Source organism: Ranitomeya variabilis, chromosome 3 (assembly GCF_051348905.1).
Source record: "Ranitomeya variabilis isolate aRanVar5 chromosome 3, aRanVar5.hap1, whole genome shotgun sequence".
Classification (NCBI taxonomy): Eukaryota; Metazoa; Chordata; class Amphibia; order Anura; family Dendrobatidae; genus Ranitomeya; species Ranitomeya variabilis.
The window spans coordinates 472971466-472998773 of record NC_135234.1 but is presented as its reverse complement, the minus strand read 5'-3'; the positions used below and the strand labels follow the sequence as shown (position 1 = coordinate 472998773).

The 27308-nt window shown below is 40.8% G+C and overlaps 1 protein-coding gene across 9 annotated transcripts in view; it reads left to right on the top strand.

Moving 5' to 3' along the window:
* DMD (dystrophin) overlaps window positions 1–27308 on the top strand; it is a 3762639-nt gene that overhangs the window by 3635695 nt on the left and 99636 nt on the right. For all 9 annotated transcript variants that reach the window (XM_077296691.1, XM_077296689.1, XM_077296692.1 and 6 more), the window contains 3 exons: window positions 18558–18759; window positions 19563–19648; window positions 27048–27205. In XM_077296691.1, the coding sequence (XP_077152806.1) occupies window positions 18558–18759; window positions 19563–19648; window positions 27048–27205 (446 nt within the window). The remainder of the gene's footprint in view (window positions 1–18557; window positions 18760–19562; window positions 19649–27047; window positions 27206–27308) is intronic.

Genomic DNA, 27308 nt, shown 5'->3' with positions numbered 1-27308 from the left:
TGACCTCATCTGTGCTGTGCACAGGTTACGATTCGCCAGTACAGCATATTGTAAGGCGAGCTCAGATTTCTGGAAGGTCTAGAAATTCCAGCAGCTTCGGTCTACGGCCAGAGAGCACTGACCTGGATTGTGGACCGGGGGTTGCACAAAGTGATCCAGTCATCTCTGATTGTGTCCTTTCAATGTTGTGCACATGATGGTTAGATGATTTTGCAATTAAGCATATAATATCCAGCTATGGCATTATGTTGCGTACAAGAGGGTTAATACGGTTCTGAAACTCCTATATTAAAGCTGTGATCTTCATGTTACCGTGTTGATTGCAGACGGTACTAGATTTTGGCTTGCGTCTGGAGGTGCTTCCCTGTAGGACGGCACGTCTCCGCTTGCTATGTGTCCTTACATAATGCCTTTTCTAATTGATGCACACTGCGTTTTTTATACGCCCATCTCTTTAAATTTAGCTCTATAATACGATGGAGGCTTTAGTGCTGTCTTAATTACTGTGTTAAGTGTGTGCCTTATTGATTTAGATGTAGTGAGCCTCAAGTTTCCATCTGAATACAAGAAATATTAAAATAGCGCTGTGCTTGATTGCTGTGGCAGAAACTAATGACTGTGACTAATGCGCAGGTTATCTGTATCGTTAATGGTTTTGCACTCTCTAGGAAAGCGAATATCATCTGCTTACCAGCCATGGCTCTCTGCTGTATACAAAACATTTATGATTACATGCTTGACTTGCGTGATTTAATGGGACTGTTATTTCTGATGGTGTAAATAATTTACTGGATCTTCTTAGATTTATAAAACTCAAAATAAAATATGCTTAAAGCCCCAAAATACAAGGACGTCTTCAATGAGATGTCATAAAGAAACTTTATATACTGGATGGAAGGCATTCTTTTATCAGCACGGTAGAGTGAAAAGTCATGCTGTATGTATGCGGGATGTGGGAAAAACCTCACACCGTGAAGGGATGTTATTCTTCACTCGCCTGACGATGGCATTCATATGTTAGAAAATCCAGGATGCCTATGTTAATGAAATGACAACAGGGGGTATTAAGCGGTTAATGAGCTAATCACACCTATAATATGTTTACAGCACTTCACCCTTGTGCACTCAAAATAATAAACCGAGAGACCCATAATAAAGGTAATGAGATCTGTCGACAGCACATTGTGTGACCGCTTCCAGACAAAAGATAAACTGAGCAGAACCGAAAACGGCACAAGCTGTAATAAAGCAGGTTCTTACGTCGTCTGATTATAGCCAATTTTTGTCAGTGGTAGATCATCTTTGTAAGCTTTAAGGCCATGTTCACACACTGCGGATTTTGCTGCAGATCCGCAGCGTTTCCATCTGCGGGTCCGCAGCTGTTTCCCATGCGTTTACAGTACAATGTAAACCTATGGGAAACCAAATCTGCAGTGCACATGCTGCAGAAAAAAACGCGTGGAAACGCAGCGGTTTACATTCCGCAGCATGTCAATTCTTTGTGCGGATTCCGCTGCGGTTTACACCTGCTCCACAATAGGAATCCGCAGGTGTAAAAGCACAGAGAAATCCGCACAAAAACCGCAATAAATCCGCAGGAAAACCGCAGTGCTTTTTAACTGCAGTTTTCTCAAATCTGCTGCGGAAAAATCCGCAGACCTCCAGAATACGTGTGCACATACCCTAAGACCTCATTCAGACTTCAGTGATTTTTCTTTCGACATGGCAAAAACGGACAAACCACTGCTGAAAATCTGATTCAAAACACTGCTGAAAATTTTATTTTGCAATCAGTTCTATACATACGAAAAAAAAATTGCAAAGCTTCTCGTCAATTACAATGTTAAAACCGGACAGCTCACAGATGGCAATTATTATTATGCTTTGTTTATATGGCGCCATCATGTTCCGCAGCGCTTTACAGACATCACTGTCCCCATTGGGGCTCACAATTCAAATTCCGTATCCGTATGTCTTTGCAGTGTGGGACTAAGGTCTTGCTCACACGAGCTTATAACACGGACGAGTGCTATGCGATAAAACATCGGTCCAATGTTATTCTATGGTGCAGCTCAGCTCTGGGATTACTTTCTCATGCCGATTTGGCATGTGAGAACAATCGCTGCATGTTGCGAGTGCATCTACGGGTGCATGCGAAACACCCCACTGCTCTCGGATGACATCAGAGTGCAGTGCTATTACTGCAGACACAGGCAATGTGTGCTCTTACTAATTTTTTACAGACCCATAGACTTGGATGGGTAATTTTAATCCATGACTTGTGTATGAAAGACGGACATGCCTCAAAGATTGTTGTTTTTTTTTGTTTGTTTTTTTTTGGGGGGGAAGGCAAGGTCCACAAAAAACACCCAGATGTACAGCTCCATAAATTATAATGGATATGTGTACTGTCTGTGAAAAACACACATGAATTAGGCCTAAGAGAAATATTTAGGCTATACTCGCCCAAGACAGATTTGTCATTAATTTCTGTGGCTGTTGCATTAATGTGCTTACAACTAAATAGACCCATTTAGATTGAAGGGATTTAGTAAATACATAAACATATTGAAATCTTTCCGCTGTGTCAGAACAGCATAAATATGTTTTTAGATGGTTTATATGGTATGTACCAAATGATATAGTCATTGTTTCTGATAATCCATCACACAAGGACAAAAGCATTGTTTGAATCTTGTGATACAGTTTCGGACCATGTGTGTGCTCCATACAGATGTGGCACTTTTTAAAGAGAACCTGTCAGCAGGATTGTGCACAGTAAACTACAGACAGTGTCAGGTCGGCGCTGTTATACTGATTAAAATGATACCTTGGTTGATGAAATCCTTCTTGTGGTTGTTGTGTAATCTTTATATTTTGTTAATGATAAGCTTGTGCTCCAGTTCGGCCTGTGGGGGTTTATGTGGTGCCCTGCTTACATATTCATCAGTTTGGCTTCTGACCGGTCACTGATCCCTCACTGATCTTCCCCCTAGATTATTGTGTGTGATTTTTGCAGTATTGGATGCACACAAAATTCAGTCATTTGTCTGGGCTGTGTATAAAATGAATGCTGGACCTAGATGTCCTACGTGCTCACTAAATTGACAGATCTGTCATATGTAAAACATTTTGCTTGTACATCTGATCTGACATTGTGTAGGAGGGCTGACATTTTTATTGGCACTAAATATGACATAAATGTGGAGCATATTTTGACAAGTTGAACCAAATGTTGGACATGAGGGAATCCTGTACAAACTGTCAGCTCAATTCCTAATAAAGCCTGCCCTATTTTTCTTAAATAAAAAAAGTCAAAAACTTTTTTTTTTTTTTTTTAACTAAATAATGAGCACATTTATTTCTCCTTGTTAGTAGTCCATTGCTGCTTTACTCCCACCTAGGACAGGACTTTCAGTCTGTGGTCAAGTGCTTAATGATGTCCCGATTACCGCTATGTCCCTTTATATCTCCGCAGTGGAGGAGCAGCTGCTGCTGAAGAAGTATTGCTTTCTTTCGGGAGAACAGGGTTCCTAAGGGACCCATCTTTTCTGCTGTATATACAATGCATAATGTACGGTGTCCAAAGGAAACAAAATATGGCAAGGGACCTGCTAACAAGAACACTTTTAGTTATGTCTTGTTTTGGGAGGTTTTACATAAGCAGGTATTAAAGTTTCCTTATGGGTATTTGCACAAGATTAGCTTGTACTTTATGTTTAGTGATCCTTTTACACCTTCTACAGAATACATTTATAGAGCAGATGATGGTTGACTGAGAACGTAGAGGTGGAAGGAAGAACATGCTGACTCTTCTCTACCAAGCAATAAAGTTCAGCGGAGGACTGATATTCGTCTTGAAAGGCACTCGGAGTGAATAGACCTCTAGTTGGTGGTAGTAATAGAGGAGAGACCTTTTCAAATTAATTTCTCATTAAAATAATATCTATGCATAATAACCTGAAGGCCAACATGTCAGCATGATAACTTGCTTAGGTATTTACATCTTGGGGATAATTAAGGTTAGGTTAATCATATGTTAATGAATGCAGTTAGTACTTTTATCTATGGAATTTTAACAGCTTCACCGCGAAACCTGTTTTCAATTTCCTGGCGGCCAATGTGTTTTCAATTTTGAACAGCATCACTTTTAGGTAATAACTTCAGAACTCTTCAACGGATCTAATAATTCTCAGATTGTTTTTTTTATTTTGTGACATATGGTACTTCATGATAGTTTGTTCTATATGACTTGCATTTTATTTGTGAAAATATTGGAAACATTGTTAAAAGTTTGCAGTTTTTAAAGCTTTTCATTTTTATGCCCGTAAAACAGAAATATAGCTAATAAATAACATTAACCACATGTCTACCTTACATCTGCATCATTTTTTAAACATAACTTTTTTTGGTTAGGATGTTAGAAGGGTTAAAAGTTGATTTCTCATTTTTCCAACAAAAAAAAATTTTTTTTTAGGGACCACATTACATTTGAAGTGATTTTGAGGGGCCTATTTGACAGAAAATACCCCAAAGTGACATCTTTCTAAAAACTGCACCCCTTAAAGTGCTCAAAACCACATTCAATAACCTTCATTTTTAACCCAAGTGCGTCACAGGAATTAACCCTGAGCCCACCTCAAAGCCGCGACATGTCATCTGTTTTGTACAGCTGACATGTGCACACAATGAGCGCGAGCGGAATCGCGATCCGCCCGCGCCCATTAACTAGTTAAATGCCGCTGTCAAATGCTGACAGCGGTATTTAACTAGCGCTCCCGGCCGCGCGGCTGGAAGTGCTCGCACCACTGACCCCCGTCACATGATCGGGGGTCATCGGTGCATTGCCATAACAACCAGAGGTCTCCTTGAGACCTCTATGGTTGTTGATGGCCGATTGCTTTGAGCGCCACCCTGTGGTCGGCGTTCAACGCAACCCTGCATCTCTGCTACATAGTGGTGATCTGTGCTTCACCTCTATGTAGCAGAGGCGATCGTGTAGTGCATGCTTCTAGCCTCCTATGGAGGCTATTGAACCATGCCAAAATTAAAAAAAGTGTTTAAAAACATAAAAAAATAAAATATATAAAAGTTCAAATCACCCCCCTTTCGCCCCAATCAAAATAAAACAATAAAAAAAATCAAACCTACACATTTGGTATCGCCCGATCTATCAATAAAAACAAAGGATTAACCTGATCGCTAAATGGCGTAGCGAGAAAAAAAATCAAAACGCCAAAATTACGTTTTTTTGGTCGCCGCAACATTGCATTAAAATGCAATAACGGGCGATCAAAAGAATGTATCTACACCAAAATGGTATCATTTAAAAACGCCAGCTTGGCACACAAAAAATAAGCCCTCACCTGACCCCAGATCACGAAAATTGGAGACGCTACGGGTATCGGAAAATGGCACAATTTTTTTATTATTTTTTTTATTTTTTTAATAAACTTAGTTGTTTTTTTTTTACCATTTAGATAAAAGAGAACCTAGACATGTTTGGTGTCTATGAACTTGTAATGACCTGGAGAATCATAGTGGCAGGTTAATTTTAGCATTTGGTGAACCTAGCAAAAAAGCCAAACAAAAAACAAGTGTGAGATTGCACTTTTTTTTGCAAATTCATCGCACTTTGGATTTTTTTCCCGTTTTCTGTTACACGGCATGGTAAAACCAATGGTATCGTTCAAAAGTACATCTCGTCCCGCAAATAAAATAAGCCCTCACATGGCCATATTGACGGAAAAATAAAGAAGTTAGGCTCTGGGAAGCAGACGAGCCGAAAACGAAAAAAACGAAAAAAGCTCCAGGGGTGAAGGGGTTAAAGCAATGTAGAAATAAAAAAAAGAGCATTTTACTTTTTTCATAGAAAAGTTCTTTTGGTCCCATTTTTTATTTTTTTTAATTTTCACAATAGTAATAGAAAAAAATGGACCCCAAAATTTGTTGTGCAATTTCTCCTGCGTATGCCAATACCCTGTACACTGGGGAACATTTGTCATGTTTTCCCACCTACAAGGAATGGAGCGGTCTGTAATTTTTATCGTAGGTACACTTCAACTGTGAAAAAACAGAATCTAAAAAAAAAAATTCCAGAAAATCACTTTGTATGAGTTTTACATAATTAATTTGCATTTTATTGCATGAAATAAGTATTTCATACAATATAGAAACAGAACTTAAAATTTGTTACAGAAACCTTTGTTTGCAATTATAGGTCAGATGTTTCCTGTAGTTCTTGACCAAGTTTGTACACACTGCAGCAGGAATTTTGTCTCACTCCTCCATATAGATCTTCTGCAGATCTTTCAGGTTTCGAGGTTGTTGATGGGCAACATTGAGATTCAGCTCACTCCAAAGATATTTCTATTGGGCTCAGGTCTGGAGACTGGCTAGGCCACTCCAGGACTTTAAAATGCTTCTTATGGTGCCACGCCTTGGTTTCCCTGTTTGTTACAGGTCATTGTCAATGCTGGAAGACTCAGCCACGACCCATCTTCAGTGCTCCTACTGATTAGAAGGAGGTTTTTGGCCAAAATCCTCATGGTACATAACCACATCCATCCTCCCTTCAATATGTTGGTCATCCTGTTCCCTTTGCAGAAAAGCACCCCCAAAGTATATTTCCCCCACCATGCTTCATGATTGGGACAGTGTTCTTGATATTGTACTCCTCCTTCTTCTTCATCCATATTTCCTCCAAACACTGCGATTGGAGTTGATTAGAAAAAGTTATATTTTGGTCTTATCTGACCCACATGATCTTCTCCCATGTCTCCTATTGATTATCCAGTCATTGGTCATTGGTGAACTTCAAAAGGGCTTGGATATGTGCTGGCATGAGCAGGGGGACCTTGCGTGCCGTGCATGATTTTAACACATGATGTGTTAGTGTGTTACTAATGGTAATGTTTGAGACTGTGGTCCCAGCTTTCTTCTGGTCATTGATCAGGTCCTCCCGTGTTGTTTTGGGCTGATTCCTGACCTTTCTCAGAATCTGGTCTGTGTGAGAGCCATAATACTTGCTGGTTGGTAGGTGATCACTTATTTCATGCAGTAAAATGCAATTTATTTATTTAAAAATCATATAATGTGATTTTTCTGGTTTTTATTTTTAGATTCTACCTCACACAGTTGAAATATGCCTACGATAAAAATTACAGACCACTTCATTTTTTTGTAGGTTGGAAAATTTGCAATTTGGCAGTGTATCAAATACTTATTTTCCCAGGTAAAAACTACTGCTTGGGTGCATGGCAGGGCTTGGAAGGTAGTGAGCACTGTTTGACTTTTTAAGGCCTCTTTCACACTTCCGTCTTTCAGCTCCCGTCACAATCCGTCGATTTTTGAGAATGCAGGATCCTGCCAAAAAATGTGCATTTTCCCATAGACTTGTATTAGCAACGGATTGTGACGGATGGCCCTCCGTTTCATCCATCTTTAACTGGATCCTGCATAAAAACAACGGTCCGTCGGGCAGAGAAAACGTTCAGAGGAACGTTTTTTCTGCACGTCAGAAAATCGGTCAGCGATGCATCCTGCGCTGCCCGTCACTGGCTACAATGGAAGCCTATAGGCACAGGATGCGTCGCTGCCTGTGAAAAGCAGGAATCCAGCGATGGGTCCCGCCTCTTCAAAGAGCATGTGTGGAAGAATTTCCCATCAGGGAAATTCTCTCACTCGCTCTCGTTCTCTTTTTACTATTGATGCTGCCTATGCAGCATCAATAGTAACAAGATACAATGTGAAAAATAATAAAAAATCGCAATATCCTCACCTACCGGAGTCCCGCGCAGCGATGCTCCCGACAGCTAGCGTTCCTAGTGGAAAACCGCTGCGAAGACTCATAGACAACAGGTGCACATAGCCTCGACGGCTCCGTCAGAAAGACGGGCCCAGTGCACACATTTTCCACAATCTGCACAGGATCCGTCATTTCAACCTCTTGACGGATCCTGTGCAGATTTGGAAAACGGAAGTGTGAAAGTAGCATTACCGCAAAATTGGCTGGAATAGAGAGCCGATACCATGTCATGTATGGAGAGCCCCTGATGTAACCAAATAGTGGAAAGCTGGAAAGCCCCCACAAGTGACCCCCATTTTGGAAACTACACCCCTCAGTTTATCTAGAGGCATAGTTATTGTAATGAACTATAATTCTTTTGGTTTTACTGGTGTATGAATGTATAATGTGGTGGTATGTGTAACTTGCACGGAGTATATCAAATTAAAAATGGTGTTGTGTCAACAGGGTAAAACCAAATTGTATTAATTTATAGACATGTGATACGCTTTGAAGCAATCCTTAATGCAAAGGCCAGGTTTCTCAGGGCAAGTTTCACAATGGTAAAGTGTGTATTTTTGTATTCCCCACTTGGAGCATACTCTGCACCTTTTTGTGTTCTTTCTGTCTTCGCTGTTTGGGGAACTTGACCCGGAAAATGTTGACTTGGTACAATACGGGATCCATCAGTTTTAGAAGTACTGGGAAGCTCCCCTTCCTGAGTGCCAAACATTAGGGCCTTGATTGCTACCTCCTGAAACTAAAGGAAGGTCCCTGTTTTGTCTTTGACGTTCGCTACTCTGCCTATAGCTAAAAAGTTCCCTTGGCGCAGACTTTGATTAGCAGTGATACTGATCAGAGTGCTGCGGCCCTGGGAAGAGCATGAATGCTTAGTGCAGGATGCTGTGCACACAGAAAAGGCACAAAACGTGTGCCAAAAATACAACTGGGAGTGAAGGGGTTTGGGGGTGAGGGGATGGGGGGAAACTGGAACAGGGATTTGGGAACTGTTGCTGATGCTGTTATCACAGATCGATCACATATCATGCACAACAGAAGACAGATCGCACTGGCCACCAATGCAAATTGTTTTTCTCAGATATGCAGAGGATCTACACAACCGCTCTGCACACCAGCTCTGAGTAAAAGATGGCATGCAGAGTGGTGATCGCTATTTTAGATCAACCCTTTTGATACCGATTGGTCAGTAATTAATGTTCAGCCAATCAGCGCCAAAAGGGTTAGTCAGCCGAGGTGACTTTGCTATCACCTCATCCATTGTAACTGTGTGTCATATTGATATTTTTTCCCCAACTTTATTGTCACATCGTTATGATTGACTGGTCAGAATTGATCAGTCAATCACAGTGATCGCTGACACAGGGATGGCCTGCAGTCAGCAGCCATCTTAACTCTGTCACTGTGCGATGGCCGAAATAGCAGCATCGTACATGCACTGCAGTTTGCAGTATCACACTTCCAGCAGCGCCATACCTGAATTTCATATGTTGCAATGAGGTTGTCTGACCCCAAAAACCAAATGTTTGTTTTTTTTAAGCTACTCTCTGCTGTATTGTAATATATAACACCCCTATAAATTTAGTTTTTTGTTTCTACCTTTCGTCCTTTCAGAGGCTGACTATAATCAGATGGTGGGGTACTAAAAAAATTAACAATGGAACAACAAAAACAGTAGCCATAAAACTATAAAATTAAAAAGCTCCTTTATTGAAACAATTTCCTGCTAAAAATGCATGTAAAGTCATTCAGCGTTTTTTTTTTGCAGTGTAATTTACCCATTCCAAAATGGCTGTATTTTTACACAGCGTTTTTTTTGCCATCGATCTGTGTTTTGTTTTTTTTTTCTGCAAAAAATGTGCTGTGAAAACGCAGCGTGTGCACTTTACCATTGTCATAAAAGGTGAGATTCTAGGACATAGAATGGATTGTCTGGTGTACACAATGCATTTTGAAATAATCTATTAAATCATTTTAAATTAAAGGGATTATCTAGCACATTGAATAAAAAAAAAAAATCTTCAGTGCACACCTTTATTTTAATCACATCAGAGCAAAATGTGTCTCTCTTCAGTGTAATTTTAACCCTTTATAGCCTCTTTATTGGAGCTTTGCTCTGTACACGTTCTGTGGTCAGACATCAGGTTGAACAGAAACTCTCAGGAGGCAATTGCTGTCAGCTTCTGCTAACGCAGTCTTTTCTGTCTCCCTCTATAGACCTGTAAAGAAAATATTCAAATAGTCCCTCGCACCAACTCAATTTAACATTTGTGCTGATTTAATTGTTTTCTAACTTGCAGGTTTGTGTAGGGAAGCTAGTACCTCTGTAGTCTTTCCTAAGTATTGTCTAAAGTCTAGCTTTTGTAAGGAACCTGTTACGCCATTCATGTTGCCCACTCACGGGTCTATTTTTCTTTGAACCGCTCCAGCATGTTAGAAAATTGGGCCGGGGTCCATAGCCACAGATGGGACGAGTCCAGTGCTGCCCCTTTCATTCTGCCTGCACTGCTTCGGGTGATTGACAGGTCTTTCCTATATGAGTATATAGTGAGAGTCATCTGGAGTGATGCTGGGAGAAGCCGACCAGGGATTGCGCCAGACTAGTCTTTTTCCTTACTTGTGTCCCGAGCTGGATCTTCTACCTATATTTTCGACTTCAGCATTTCACAACAAATATACCTGGTTGCAATCAAGCTACAAGGCTTTGATTCATTGGATGGAGTAGGATTGGCAGTGCAACCTGTCTGTTATGGACTGGTAATTTAGGAGCGACATGCGACTAGCTCTGGGCAGGTGGTAACTATACAGACCGCAGTTCCTGATCTTAACACAACACTAGAAGTAGCCGTGGGATGTTCCTGTCACTCCCTGGACACCCCTTCGTGTCAACTTATAATTCAGCGAGTAATGATGTCGGTAGGATCTTAAGGAAGCATTGGACCTTTTTACAGCGTGGTTTGCCGTCGGTCATGGGTTTTAAATCTTATCCTATGATGTCATTTAGGAGGGGACGTAATTTGGGCGACAGATTAGTCAAATCGGACATTGGTACATCCAAAATCTCCATTCAACAAACTTTGAGCACACCCAGAAATGGAAATTTTCCGTGTCTGGGATGTGCGTGTTGCAATAACATGCTTAAAGGAGAATTTTTTTGCCACCCGTTAACGGGTAAAAAAATTTTTTTGAAAGAAAGATATACATGCACATCAAGTTTTGTTGTGTATATGATTACATGTCCGTGTGGTCTTGCCTATGTTGGTGAGACCACTATGGAGGTGAAGGCCCGTGTCAGCAAACATAAGAGCACCATCAGGATGGGCCTCACCGAATTACCTGTCCCTAAACATTTTTTGGAGAAAAAACACTCGGTAAACCAACTAAGGTTTAGAGTCATAGATAGTGTTCCTTCCCTAAAGGTACCTTCACACGAAACGACTTTGTAACGATATCGCTAGCGATCCGTGACGTTGCAGCGTCCTGGCTAGCGATATCGTTTAGTTTGACACACAGCAGCGATCAGGATCCTGCTGTGATGTCGCTGGTCGCTGAATAAAGTTCAGAACTTTATTTGGTCGTCCGATCGCCGTGTATCGTTGTGTTTGACAGCAAAAGCAACGATACCAGCGCGATATTTTACACTGGTACCCAGGGTAATATCGGGTTACTAAGCGCAGGGCCTGGTTACCAGTGAAAAATGTAAAAAAAACAAACAGTACATACTTACATTCGCATCCCCCGCCGTCTGCTTCCCACACTGACTGCCGCAAAGTGAAAGCACAGCACAGCGGTGACGTCACCGCTGTGCCCTGCTACTGCCGGCGCTCAGTCAGTCAGTCAGTGCAGGAAGCGGACGCCGGGGGACGCGAATGTAAGTATGTGCTGTTTGTTTTTTTTACATTTTACGCTGGTAACCAGGGTAAACATCGGGTTACTAAGTGCGGCCCTGCGCTTAGCAACCCGATGTTTACCCTGGTTACCCGGGGACCTCGGCATCGTTGGTCGCTGGAGAGCGGTCTGTGTGACAGCTCTCCAGCGATCAAACAGCGACGCTGCAGCGATCGGCATCGTTGTCTGTATCGCTGCAGCGTCGTTTCGTATGAAGGTACCTTAAGGAGAGGTGGGGATAGATTACAATTACTTAAGAAAAAAGAGATGAGGTGGATTTATAGTCTGGGCTCCCTACAACCTAGGGGCTTAAATTTAGATTTTAATCTACACTCACTCGCCCCATAATGTGCTTAATCTCCGTTGGGGAAGTGTTGTGATTGGTTATGCTGTTTTTAATACAGTTTTTATCTGTGTCTTTGTCTTTCCATACAGGTATTGATGTGACAGTCGGTCGACGGATTGATAATGATATCGTGACTTGGATTATGATCTTTGTGCTATGTTTAGTCACGAGCGCTTTAAAACACTATAAAATTTAATTGATGGTTATGATTTCATGGTTTACCTACTGTCTGCCGACTGCCCCATTATATATGCTTTTTTTGTTTTCTTGTTCCTTTTGTGTGTGTTAATTGGGTGGATTTTTACATGTGTGCAGGCTCCGTTTCCGATTATGTTGGAGGCCCTGGCTGTTTACCGATGTCACCTAGGTTACTAGTTTGGGTTGCGATCATGTGGGATGGTTGTGGTGTCATGTGGTGGGCACGGGCACTGGGCGTGGCCACGTTGCGGTCACGTGATGTGGCCTCGTCGGGCTGCGGCGCTCCTGCATTTGTATACCACGCTTTCACTATGGGTCAGCACCTTGGGGTAGCCTTTTGGTTAGTACTGTTGCCTGGCTTATTGATTTATGCACGCATTGGGAGTGACCACTGCGGTACGTGGATTGATCGCGCCGAGGAGGGGCGAGGCCTCATGGCGGTCATGTGATGGGATCACGCCTGCTGTGAGGTGCGCCTGCGTCGTCCGCTCCTGGTCATTGTGATGAATTGCTGGATCGTGCCGTGGTGGGCGTGGCCTCATTGCGATCATGTGATGGGGTCACGTCAGGCATGTATTGCGCATGCGCCTCTTATTATGCGCTTATGGGGAGCTTTGGAGAAGACGCATAGCGATGATGCAGGTACAGGGGTTAGAAGGGTGCACTGGATTGGCTGGAGATGTTAGGTAGATGTGTATGCAACGTGTGGATAGGTTGCCCTGGTCTTCGGCGCTATGATTATGTTCTATGGAGCCTTCACTCGTCTATGAGATGTATCCTCCCATTGGTTGGAATTTGCCATGACAACGCCGATACAGGAAGTGGAGCGTCTGGATACAGGATAAACAAAGAGCGGATCCTATGGTTACATCTGGAAAATTGGATCTTCTTATATAGCAGATGTATTAATATGGGTGGCCAGTTAATATCTGTATTTCTGATGTCTATTTTGTGTATTATTTGTTATTTATTTTAATGGGCTGGTCTTATGTGGGGATTGGTGCCCTGCGTGGTGTCCACCCTATATAAGCCAGCCACTGGCAATGTCTGTTATGCTTGAAAAAGACCACTTGTTGGTCGAAACGTTGCTTTTTATGGCTTAAATAAACACCAATTTTTGATATCTATTCACCTGGTTGGAGCGCTGTTCATCTTTTTTGATTGCTGGAGTTTATCCAGGAAGGTTCCCTGGACTTGGAACGGGCGCCCCTTGAGCGAGTGCTGTCAGCCCTCCTTTTATATTGGATGCTCCCTGGACACCTCGTCACAGCCGGAGAACTAGCTACCCCTAAAGGTAGAAACAGGAAAGCTATCTTGCCTCAGAGAAAATCCCCAAAGGATAGGATAGCCCCCCACAAATATTGACTGTGAGAGGAGAAGGAAATGACATACGTAGTATGAAACAAGATTTAGCAAAGGAGGCCACTTCTGGCTATATACATAGTAAGGAAAGAACACTGTGCGGTCAGTAATAAAAACTAGAAAAAGTCCACCGCAGAGATATGCAAAAATCTCCACACCTGACTAAAGGTGTGGAGGGCAAAATCTGCAGCCCAGAGCTTCCAGCTTAGCTAAATAGATCCATACTGATAAGCTGGACAAATGAGCAAAACATAGAATGTGCTGAACAATAAAGTCCACAACAAATGGACTGCAAAAGGACAAGCAAGGACTTATCTTTGCTGAACTGGACAGAGTGTCAGGGAAATCCAAAAGAGCAGTGGCTCCAAGCAGGAACAATTGACAACTGGCATTGATTGAGGGCTAGGGCCAGACTAAAATAGCCGAGCCAGAAAGACGATCAGTGGAAGCAGCTGCTAAAGCTAAATCCAAGAAGCAGCTATACCACTCAAAACCACAGGAGGGAGCCCAAGAGCAGAATTCACAAAAGTGCTACTTACAACCACCGGAGGGAGCCCAAGAGCGGAATTCACAACACGTGTCACTCTGTGTTTTTAGTAAATGGTTTGGTTTGTTTCAGTTAAAACGAAGCATTTCAGCTGGGCTCAGAAATCCAGACTAGCAGTAGAAAAACATAAGTCATGTAGACTTTGAGAAAACGAGGCCAACCGAATGCCATACTAGTCTGTTTACTACCTAGGTGAGCTGTTTGTGTTGTTAGTGTTTATTTTTCATGTCCTGTGATTAATTTTTCTATATGTTTAAGAAAATAAACCTGGGTTTAAACAAAAACCACTCTTGAAGTGAAACTTTATCCTGTATCAAACATATTTCCCAGACGAAGCATTCCCATTACCCAACTTGTCCCTGGAGTAAAATGCTTGAAATAAGCAATAAAATTAAGTTCAGAATAAAATCCCAGCTCCCTAGAATCTTGAGCACAATATTAAGTTTTCTCTCTGATTTTATTTATTTTTTTTCACCATGTACTTCACAACTTATTGATGCGATATGGTAAATTTTCATTTTATTGTGTTCTATTGTAATATGCTTGGGACTTTCTGTCCAGAAAATTTGGTGCAAAATTTAAAATGCATCTGCCCTGGTTTAATATACTTTTAGGGTATAGTAAACGCTGTGGGTGTGACGCTGTGTTCATCTTAAGCGTCAAACCTGCAGCGGCCAGATGTTACAGCATAGTGGAGGGGAGGATTTAATGAAATCCCATCTCCACTATGCGTGCAGGAACGCCTCCGACTTCCCTGCGGAGACAGACATGCGGTGCGTCTTTCCAGACCGCAGCATGTCTATTTATCTTGCGGAGACGCTCATTCTCTGCAAGATAAATATCACAGTCCAATATATTGGATGCGGTGATTCCGCGCGGTTCAATGAACACATGCGGAATCACCTGCGTTCAAAAGCAGGCAGCGCTTAGGATGGAGCGGACATGTGCTGCGTCCAAAGCGCTGCCGGTTTTTATCTGTGGAAATACATACAAAGTCTTGAAAATACATACAAAGATATATCTCGGAGAAAAGATAACACATGTGACATTTCCGTACACCCTGGACCTTACTCTCGTAGCCGCAGAAGTCGGGTAGTTGAAGAGCTTAGGAACGGCGCTGATAGACTGCTACACGCCACTCCTATGCTCTGAAGCTACCTGACTTCTGCAACTGCTAGGGTACGGTACGCGATGTACATAAATGTCCAGATTGTAATGGCACATATACTATCTTTTTTTTCTGAACCTGAAAGAAAATGCATCATTGTGTGTACGGTATTTTCAAATAAAGACTCTTCTAACTTTGACAGTGATTTTGGAGAGTGCTGCAGACTTTATTGGAATTTATGTGGAAGACCTTATTTTTTAGTAACAAAGTTCAAACTATACAGTACAGTTTCTAGGGAGATCTTACACAGCCTGAAGGGTTTCCTGTAGGAAACCATATTGTTTTATGTCCAATCTTACCATAATAGAGAAAATAAAACCTTTGTACTTTTTGACTTTGTAACCAGTGATATTTTAGAGGTGCAGCTTTAATCCACTAGACTAACAAAATCAAATGGATTTGCTTGCTATCCGCCACCTTGTTCTATGTTGCTAAAACAACCTTGCAGTGTACACTCTTTGTCATACCATGTATTCCATTATCATTTTTCTGTATTTATCTTTCTTGTGTTTTGCCAGTTCCTCCATTAGTGAAATAATTTTTATTTGCTAAGGTGTTTTTCAAGTATTTAATTGTCATAGCTGGAAGCTCACATCATTTTTATCACATTTTGCACTAATTTCGGTTGAAATCAGATTCTTTCAGTATTACAACATTGAGTTCATAGAGTGAAGTGTTAATGTTGTTCTTTTGATTGCTGTAGCCATCTATAGAGGACAAGATGTCGGTGATATACTGTCAAAATAGTACTCGAGAGCTCTTCACAGAGAATAAAATGCTTTCTACAAGGAGGGGGACACCTAAATACATTCATAGATACAATGTCCAAGTGACTACAAAATAATGTTTAATACAATTAGTATATACACCACAACGTTTTTATATACAGACCTTCCTCAAGCTGTAAATATTGGGTTAAATGATTTAGTACCAAAGCATTAAACCAGCTGCGTTTCACAACTTATAAGGATAGGTAAGGCTTGTCTATTGAGCATCTCATAGCCATAATATCACCTTCCAATGTACTCACTTCCTCATTTATGGTGGGGCGGGCTCTCCTCTTTTCAGTGACAATTCTGTTGAGTAGCAGACTTCTAGTAGTAGTAGAGCTGTAAAGCTCAACACTAGCTCTGCTGTAACACATTCAGTTATGAGCGGTTTGTTCTGGAATGTACACTATCACTATATTTACTTATACTGATAAAAAATAGGCTGGGGAGAAAATGATAGGGTCTTATCAGTATAAAAGAGGGAAAACCGAAAACTTTTTGCTCACGTCATGAGGTTGTGAAAGTCACAGCTCCTGTTTTAGCTTGTGAGAGCAGAAGGCTTCTGCGGATTCATCGACGCAGATAAAATGTGGAAAGATGGATCTAAAATCATTCTGCCAATTTCCCACCAGATGATGAAAGAACAGTAAAGGGTATTTGGAAGCCGTTTTTATTTGTCTTCTGTTTTCGAAGCATACACTACTTCATCAGGACAAACCACTAGAGGAGTATTTTTGATCCATCTTTCCATTTATGCCAAAATGTAAATATAGACAATAGGGCATTTGAATAAGCAGAAGACTCAGGAAAGTGAGAGCCATGATTTGTAGAAGCCAATACTGCAGGCTGGTGATTTGACAAGATTAAGAACAGCAGCTTGCCAAGAGGTAGGAGGGAGGGGAAAGGAGTTGAGCATCTAACTGCTGTGTGGAAATTAATGGGCTGGAGAGATAATACCTGGATGTTAGTAGTTAAGCCCTCTCTCGGCATGAAACTACTGTGTACTCTTAGGCAGGCTCTGAACAGGTACTAGGGGCCGTGCTTCATGAAAACCAGCTGTACATTAGGTAAGATAAAAGCTCTCATTGTAGGAGAATGGCAGCAAATAGAAAAAGTAAATCATCAATTGCAAACTGTCTTATAGAATTGCTATCTAACTAATTAAAGCAATTAAATCACTTGAGAATACCCATTTCAGCCTTCCTCCAATTAAACACCTTGCGGAAAACACGCATGACAAAATGTTGCTATTTTCATACTTCTAAAAAGAACCATTAAAGGGGAATTGTCATTTCCAATCTCCTATCTCAATATGTAATAGATGTAATAATATTAGCAAATACCCCCAATTTGAAATGTAGTATAGTTCTTCTGTATTCACAATGCTGTTTACCCTACGTGCAGGACATTACAGTAGCTTAGGTATCCATGGTTACGACAAACTTGTCACTATACGAGTGGTCGTGACCATGAATGCCTAAGCTACTGTAATGCCCTGCGCATGGGGTAAGTGACATTGCAAATCATAAGAACTATAATGCATTTCTAATTGGAGGTATTTGCTAATATTATTATTATTATTATTATTATTATTCTTTTTATTATTACACCTACTACATATTGGAATAGGAACTTGGAGATGGGAATACCCCTTTAATGTTTTTTAGTGGTTCCTTGGACTTCTTGCAAATGAGATGTTTCCAGATTTTTTATGTCCCTTTGTAAGCCAGTAGAGGATGGATTAAGAGATTTTCCAACATGTTGGAGAATCTTTTTTGTGATCTTGAGCACTTAATACCTGCATTCAATTTAAAAAAAAAAAAAAAGTGCTGACATTCCCAATTGTTTTGTTTTCTATTCTAATTAGAACTGTTAAGATTTTTATTATGACGCTTCCAAGTGTTATCAATAAGTAGCATTATACGTTCCTTCCAGTGATCTCATTTCTTATGTTCTCTTTTCCATTTATGCTGTATTTTAATTTCATGAAAAGGTCTATAAATAGGTGGATGCAGCCAGATTTATTGCTAATTCTATATATGGTGAAATATGACCAAATATAGCCCTAATGTGCTTGCAGGCAGAATATATTCATCATACATTACAGCGTGTGCACACACAGCATATTTCTTCTTCATTATTCCTGGAGATTTTATGTTCTAGAGAAAAGGTATTGTTTTCATTAATCTGCTGTTAGGTAAGTGCCTTTTCGGAAAGTGTCAACACAACCTGCACGAGGCATTGACCTCTTAGAAATTAGAGACGTTCTGCACAATTATTAGCAGTATGTTCAGGTTCCTATGGGACTGCGCACATTAAATTACCAATTACTACTCTCTGACTTCTCTGTATATACCTTTAAACCACGAGGGACACCATGCATACTTGGACGTGTGTATATCTGTACTTTTTATTATTGCTTCCATTTCTCACCGGCGTACAATATGTAATATTGCATTTGTTTTCACTTACAGTGGATTTACTGGGCTTGTCTGCAGCGTGTGATGCCTTGGACCAGCACAACCTCAAGCAGAACGACCAGCTTATGGACATCTTGCAGATTATTAATTGCTTAACCACAATTTATGATCGACTGGAGCAAGAGCACAACAACCTGGTGAACGTGCCCCTCTGCGTGGATATGTGCCTGAACTGGCTCCTGAATGTTTATGACACGTGGGTGATTTCAGTACATGAGATTTATGTATAGATAGGCTTAGTAATAGAAGCAGGGGAATTGGCTGGAAGGCATAGGTGAGAGTTCACAGCTCATAAGGTCACCACTGTCTTCTACGTGTGTAATATTCTCTGATAGATCGGCTAATAAGGCCTTACAGAATACGTGTTCTTAGCCCGATGTTCCATTTGAAATCTAATAGCAGTAATACAGTATTTTACAATCCTCTCAATATTTAGTATCATAGCTGGTGAAATCTATAAATCACAAACTGCAATATACTGAATCCCTAAATAGTATGAGACTATAACAAGACATTTTCTAGTGCCCAGTTCAATAAAATGACACATCCGAAGTGATCCATGTGCCAAGTATTTGAATTACTTTTGTAGCAAATGCATTTATCTTTACAACTGAAATAACTTTGTGAGAAAGTAACACGTCTTATGTTATGCTCCATACGGCTACACTTTATTCTAAATATCATTGTCAATTTTTGCTAAATATTTTAAGTGTATTATAATAATAAAATAAATTAAATTCTAGACAAAATATTGAAAAAAGAATCTTGGAATACAATAGTGGTTCTTGTTGAGAGTTGAAAATCATTACTGAGCAGGATAAATACTTCCAGTATCTGATTCATGCTGTCGTTCCCCTTAAAGTTTTTTTTTCCTTTTTAAAGCTATTTATTTTAATCCTGCTAATTTCTCAACTTTTTTTGAGAAAAGAATATTTATAATGGCTAATATTTGAAAGGATTTTTCTAACATCTTTGTTTTCCTTTCTTATTTCCTCATAGTGGTCGGACTGGAAGAATCCGTGTTTTGTCTTTTAAAACTGGTATTATATCTCTATGTAAAGCACATTTGGAAGACAAGTACAGATGTAAGTATATATTGTTTTCATGTCAATTGAGAAACTCAGAAATTAAAGCTCACAAGGACACCTCAATGTATTGGACCACGAGTTGTCCATTCCCATGTTTGGGGTATATAGAAAGAGGGCATGTTGGATTTTAACATGCCTGATCCTTTTTCCTTACAAATGAAACAAGCTACAGCTAGAATTTTCGAAAATTTATTATAGCTTGATTTTCTTAAATCTGATTAGAGCACTTAAGATACTACATAGACTTTTAGGTTCATCAGTAATATTACACTCTGCGTAATTTATTGGTCACTACTGACCCCCAAATTAGCTCTTGGATAATGTGTAGCCACATTACTTGAGATAGAAGACATCTGAAAAGAATTTGGGGTTTCTGACTGTAAAGGTTGTTTTGAAGAATCTGGGAAAGGTTCCAGAGATGTAATAATATTGATAAGAATTACAAGTGGAATCTGTATGCTTCAGTATCATTTTTCCACATTCATTTATGCCTAGACAAATTCCAAGTTGTAAACAAATCGGTAAATCAAAAGTGCTGAACTTGAAAAACATGCTGAGGCTTAAGGACAGAAAAGCACCAAAACAACATGGTGTTAATGGAGGGAGCTGGAAACAGCCTCCAGAGGGTGATAAAATGGCAGCACAGAGAAGCACAATAATTTGTCTGTGTCATGCTTGTGACTTGCTTTGAAATCGTGTTGGAAATTGAGCTTAGTGGGAAAGTGCTTATTTATTAACCAGCCTTGTTATTTAGCGAACAGGGAAAAACACCTTACACGGGGCGAATTTTGCCTTGCTTGAAGCTGCTAGGAAATAAGATATCTCTAACAACCAGCACATAGAGTTCAGCTCTTTTTGCCTTGAAAATAAAAAAAAAAGTAAGTTTAGTTAGTTTTCTTAAATATCAGGTATTAGTTTGTAAAAATGATTTAAGAGGCTGTCCAGATTTTAAAAAATGTAGGTAACTCGAAAATTTGCTATAATGGAAAATATTGGCAATACTCATCTGGTCTACTCCCTGGCCAATCTAGCACCATTGTTCTGGTGGTCTTCGGTGATGTTGCCACATCCGTCCATGGGCTTGCTGCAGGCAGTCTCTAGCCTTAATTGTGTTGTGCTGTACATACTAGCTGAAGGCAGTTATTATGTGGATGTATATGGCAACTGGGAATGACCGATGGGGGATTGAAAAGGTGTTATGTTTTATCTTATAACATTTGTGACTCTAACCCAAAATGTTAAAATGTTTTAAAGGCTTCTTTCAAGAGAATGGAGTCAAGCTGTAATACTGCAAGACTCCCTTTCCTGATGATACACAATATTATTTTCAGTAAATGTAGCAATTAAATGAGTAACATAGCCCAGACCAGTGTATAGCCCAGTGCCGCTCCTGAGAATCATCCAGACCTTTGGTAGTTCCTGTCGGGCAAATGGACTAAGGCAGCCATCGGGTTAAAAAATAGATGTAAATAAGAAGCAGAGAGGAGCGTAAGTGGGCAAGAAGGGAGCGTTAGAAGGAAAAAGTGAGAACAGAGATTGGGACTATAGTAGAGAAAGACATTGTGACCAATGATTGCAAAGGTAGGAGAGATCTTGGTGGGAATCGGAGCTAATCAAGCCATATCTATGCCTATTAGGCTATGCATACACATTCAGTATTTAAGTTTTTTACCTCAGTATCTGTAATCTAAAACCAGGAATGGGTGATAAATGCAGAAGTGGTGATGTGTTTCTATTAGGCTATGTGTGCACATTGACTATTTGCGTGCAGAAATTTCTGTAAGATTTCTGCATCTCTTGGCAGCAAAAATACTGTGGCAAAAAAGTGTGTTTTGCCGCAATTTTTGGTGCGTTTTTGTACAGCAGTTAAGGCTTTTTTGAGTGAAATAAAAATATTACAAAAAGTTTTGTGATGTACCGTATTTTTCTGACTATAAGACGCACTTTTTTTCCTCCAAATTTGGGAGGAAAGTGTGGGTGCGTCTTATAGTACGGATATAGCATGTGGGGAGGGGGGCAGCAGCGAGTGGGATCGCAATGATATCCCACTTCAGGATGTCCCCGCTGCCGGAATCAGCTGCTGGGGAAACCACATGGCCCCGCTGATTAAGTGCAGTGAATATTCATTAGCGGCTCCCCGCCCACTGATCAGCTGAGCAGTGAGCGGGAAGCAGCAAATGAATACTGCACTTAAGCAGCGACACACAGTTTCCCCAGCACTGATTCTGGGGAGAATCTGTGTGTCCGGGGGAGGAGGCAGCAGCAGCAGGGGCCAGGAGATCGCTGTCTACCTGCCTGTGCTGGACGCTGAGCTGTCTGTGGTGCACAAGGAGGACCTGTGTGATGTCAGAAGTGGGCGGGCTGGAGCATCACATGGCAGCTCAGAGCCCTCCCTCTTCTGACATCATCATAGGTCCTTCAGACTCCCACCTAGAATCTGCAGCTTCCTCTTATGTCCTGCGCGTGCGCTGTGGAAAGGCAACAAGAGAGAGGGCTCTGTGTGTGCAGCCATGGGATGCTCCAGCTTTTACCTCACCACAGGCTGGCTCCCACAATTATGAGGTTAGTCTTTACAAAACACAATAAAGCACTCTGCCACTCCTTTGGTGAACTATAACTCCCAGCATGTGATAGGATCTGCAGGACATGCTGGGAGTTATAGTTCTCCCATGGGATTTTAAAGCAGCACTCCAGTGTTATTGTTGCAGTGCTGGAGTGGTGCTTTCAATATCAGCCCTGTGCCCCCATTCTTATACTCACCCTCCAGTGTCTTCATATAGTTCTTTACAGACACCACACTGGTCCCGCAGCTTCCAACATAATAACATACTATTATATATAATAACACCACATATAATAGTATGTTATTTATGTTATTAAATATTTTACCACATTTTTTTTTGCTTCAGATTTTTTTTCCCCTATTTTCCACTTCTAAAACCTGGGTGCGCCTTATAGTCTGGTGCGTCCTATAGTCCGAAAAATACGGTAATTTCTTGGTTCAACACCACCTTTTTCATTCTGATGCAGTAGCATTAGAGTAATGGGATTAGGGCTTGGTGTCAGCAGCTGTCATTGACACAAAGCCCTAGGCTTAGTAATGAAATGAAAAGTTGTCAGCCCGACATTGTCATTACTAAGATGGTAAGTAAACACAAACACACACACAGTCACCAGCCAATGCAGGAGCATTAACATAATGAACCTACATAGGTTGGAACCAAACAGCAACTTTTAATTTAAAGAAACAAATGGGGAAAAAAATAGCGTGGGCTCCAGCGTCATTTTCATAACCAGCTGAGGGAAAGCCATTTGCTTATGTCTGATGTTAATATTCTGGGAAGGAGCCAAAAGCCACAAAGGTTCCCAGGCTTTACTGGCTAGTTTGCAGGGTGACCCCAGAATTTTTTTTACATAGGGTTCCCCTATAAAAGCTTACTAGCAAAGGCTAGGCAGACAGCTGCAGGATGATATTAATAGCCTAGGAAGAGCCATGGATATTGCCCATCCCCCACAGGCTAAAGATATCAGCTCTTAGCCGCCCTAGAAAAGGCGCATCTATAAATCTGGCGCTGACTGACTCAGTTGAAGTCAGTGTGTAGGAAACACTGCAGAAACGCACAAAGAATTGACATGCTGCAGAAAAAAACGCACTGCAAATACTCAAGGAAAATTACTGATCATGTGCGCAACATTCCAGGATTGTCATTGAATTAGCTGGCAGAAGGTTTCCAGAGCGTTATTGGCCCATTTCCGCTAAACTCTTGCTTTTTGCTTACAGATACTGAGGTGATAAACTCACCAAATACTGAACGTGTGCTTGTGGTCTTATACTGAATTCTGAATAGCAAGGGCATATAATTTACTGATTTTTATTAACTTTATTAAAATCTCTATATTATCTGGTTTTGGTTGGCTGGTACTGATAAGAATACTTGTTATGATAAGACTTTTTTTTAAATTTTAAATATCATAAGACTTTTAACATGTATGAGCAGTAGCAGTTAATCTACATACTTGGGGCCCTATATTCATCACTGCATTTTCACCATTTTTGGAGCGTGAATAACTCATTTAGCAACTTTTTGATTTGCTACAAATTCATCAATCGATTTGCACTTTTTTTTATCGTTGTCTTTTGTTGTTTATTTTTCTGATTTTTATATCAGTGGGGCTTTTCCATATGTATAAGGTGGATACATCAAATGCAACTTTTTTTTTTTTTTTTAAAAAGTCGCAAAATTTTGCCGCAAATGCATCAGTCCCCTGCAGTGATTTTATGTTTCCCAGTTCTTTTGCCCCAATTTTTGCACACATTTTGCATTTCATGCAACTTTTTTTCTACAAAAAGTAAAAAAAAAAAAAAAGCCTTTTTGATTTTTCTTAAAATTCATTGTTTTCTCCTTTGAAGAATTTTGTTAAAAAAAATCGACAATGAATATACCACAGTTGCCATGAAGCTAAACTACAGAGACATTGTATTGAAGAGTTCTGTGCAGGACATGACCAAGGTATATAGATGATGGCGATTAGGTGATGAAGTCTCTAAGCAGTTACCCCATTTCATCCAGCCATGTAGGAACTCTATTGACATTGTTCTCCTCTTCTGTATCTGATGTATGATCACGTGGTTCCACTAAACACCCCCCAGGATAACTTTTGACTACTGGTAGGAGAAATCTTATTAATTCCTCCTATGTTGTGTGGGACAATCCAACATAAAATCCTTTCTATCTTTTTGTTTAGTGGCTACAGTCATATTATTTATAGTATCTACAATTCCTCGTTTCAGGCCTAAGTGGGCCTTTTAAGTAATAGTTTGTAAATGTTTTCACCGTCTACCACGTACCAGATATGTTTTACAGATTCCATTAGGAAATTGAACATGATTTCACAAAGTGAACAAGGAAAACAAATGAGATGGTTCCCCATTGCTCTGTCGTTCAACGTCATGTTCCTAAATGAAACAGGTTGAACAATATGTTAAAGTATTTAGTCCCATTGGGGGAATAGAGTGTTATGAAAATTGCAGTGCAACACGGCTTGCCTCAGTTTTATATCTTGTTGACCAATGTTAATAACATTTGTTAATTAACGACTTCCTTGGAGCTATCTCAATGACATCAAACACTGCAAATGATATTACAGCAGAATACTATGTCACAATGTGAAATAGTCACTTTGGGAGGCTTCCAGGAGGAGTATTTTGCCTCTTCCTGAGTCTCCTAGTGGTTATAATCTAGAAAACGTCAGCCAATATCTTCAGCAAGATGAATTAAAAAGTGATAAAGAGCCCAATGGTGTATAATCATTTAGTCATACTCTAATGTTCAAGGATGAGATACTGAGCAAGACGATATTAGTAGTGAGCCCAGCAATAATAGCAAAGGTGTGATTATATTATATAAAGGCCCCCACACACATTAACTAAAGGGAATCTGTCAACAGAATTTCACACCCTAAACTATGTATACATAAAAAGACTAGTCCAGGATAGGATATTCAAGATGCCGACAAATCCGCGCTCCTCCAAAATCAGGCAAGGGAATCACAGGGTTCAGAAGAGTTGCATACTTTCTTCAGGGCTATAAGACTACGCGTTTCGTGGACTTCCCTTCCACTTCCTCAGGTACATAGCGAAGACAATACTGAGGAAGTGGACAGGACGTACACGAAACGTGAAGTCATATAGCCCTGAAGAAAGTATGCAAATTTTGAACTCTGTGATTCCCTTGCCTGATTTTGGAGGATCGCGGATTTGTCGGCATCTTGAATATCCTATCTAGAATTTCTTGAAGATCCTTCGCGGGTCCTGTGCCATCTGCAGCCCTCCTATCATACTTACTATATGTGTTGTGTATACCCACGACGTGTAAAGGTTGAGAATTTCACCTTACAGTAAACTGATTATTTTGGTAACTGAGCTATTGCACCCTGCTCTTTACCGTTAAAAGACTAGTCCACCAATACCTTTACCTAAACAGTCTGTTACTGAGAAAGCAGCAATTGAATTGATATGCAAATGAGGTTAAAAAGCTATCTGTGACTTTGCAAAGGTATTTGATACAGTTTCACATAACAGCCTTATACTGAAGCTACGGAGGCAAGCATTGGGGAAACTATGCAGATGGGCAAGGAATTAGTTAAATGACAGGAAACAGTTATCATAAATGGTATATTCTCTAAATGGGATTTATAGTCAGCAGTGGGTACCGCAGGGATCTGTGCTAGGACCAATTCTTTTTAACCTCTTTATTAATGACCTTGTGGATGGGATTGAGAGTAAAGTATCAGGGTACTGTCACACAGTGCCATTTTAATCGCTACGACGGTACGATTCGTGACGTTCTAGCGATATCCATACGATATCGCAGTGTCTGACACGCAGCAGCGATCAGGGACCCTGCTGAGAATCGTACGTCGTAGCAGATCGTTTGGAACTTTCTTTCGTCGCTTGATCACCCGCTGACATCGCTGGATCGTTGTGTTTGACACCGATCCAGCGATGTGTTCGCTTGTAACCAGGGTAAACATCGGGTAACTAAGCGCAGGGCCGCGCTTAGTAACCCGATGTTTACCCTGGTTACCAGCGTAAACGTAAAAAAAACAAACAGTACATACTCACATTCCGGTGTCTGTCCTCCGGCGTCTCAGCTTCTCTGCACTGTGAGCGCCTGTCAGCCGGAAAGCGAGCACAGCGGTGACGTCTGACGTCACCGCTCTGCTTTCCGGCTATGGCGCTTACACAGTGGAGAGAAGCAGAACGCCGGGGGACAGACACCGGAATGTAAGTATGTACTGTTTGTTTTTTTACGTTTACGCTGGTAACCAGGGTAAACATCGGGTTACTAAGCGCGGCCCTGCGCTTAGTAACCCGATGTTTACCCTGGTTACCCGGGGACTTCGGCATCGCTCCAGCGCCGTGATTGCAAAGTGTGACCGCAGTCTACGACGCTGGAGCGATAAGCATACGACGCTGCGACGTCACGAATCGTGCCGTCGTAGCGATCAGAATTGCACTGTGTGACAGTACCCTTAGTCTTTCCTGACAGCACCAAACTATGTAGGATATCAAAATAAGAGCATGGCGTTATAATATTGCAGAATGGTCTGGATAAGATACATATACTGGGTATATGTGCCTGCTAGCTTTCCTTCTAAAGCTGATGTTGTAGAAAAGTAAGATTAGACTTGTTGAATTTCAATGCCCCATCCTTTTTTCCTGCTGAACAAAGTGCATATGTTTATGTGGGGAGTGAGGAGGAATAGCAGTCAGCAGACAACCGTCTAAGGTTTGCTGACACCTTTTTGAGGACCGTTCACATGTGGGAGGATGAATGTGATGTCTCTAGGTGATTTGATACCTGTGTCATTGTAAGCTAAATTCAATCTGCAGATCTTTTCAAGCAAGTGGCAAGTTCTACTGGATTTTGTGACCAACGAAGACTGGGCCTTCTCCTCCATGATGCAATTCAGATTCCACGGCAGCTGGGTGAAGTGGCCTCCTTTGGTGGAAGTAACATAGAGCCCAGTGTCAGGAGCTGCTTTCAGTATGTAAGTATTCATTTTCTAACATTCTTCTTCTAGCGAGCTTATTTGCATTTGTAAATTAAATGAAGTTGGTTATAGGAAACGGATGAACTTTTTTCTTTTTCTT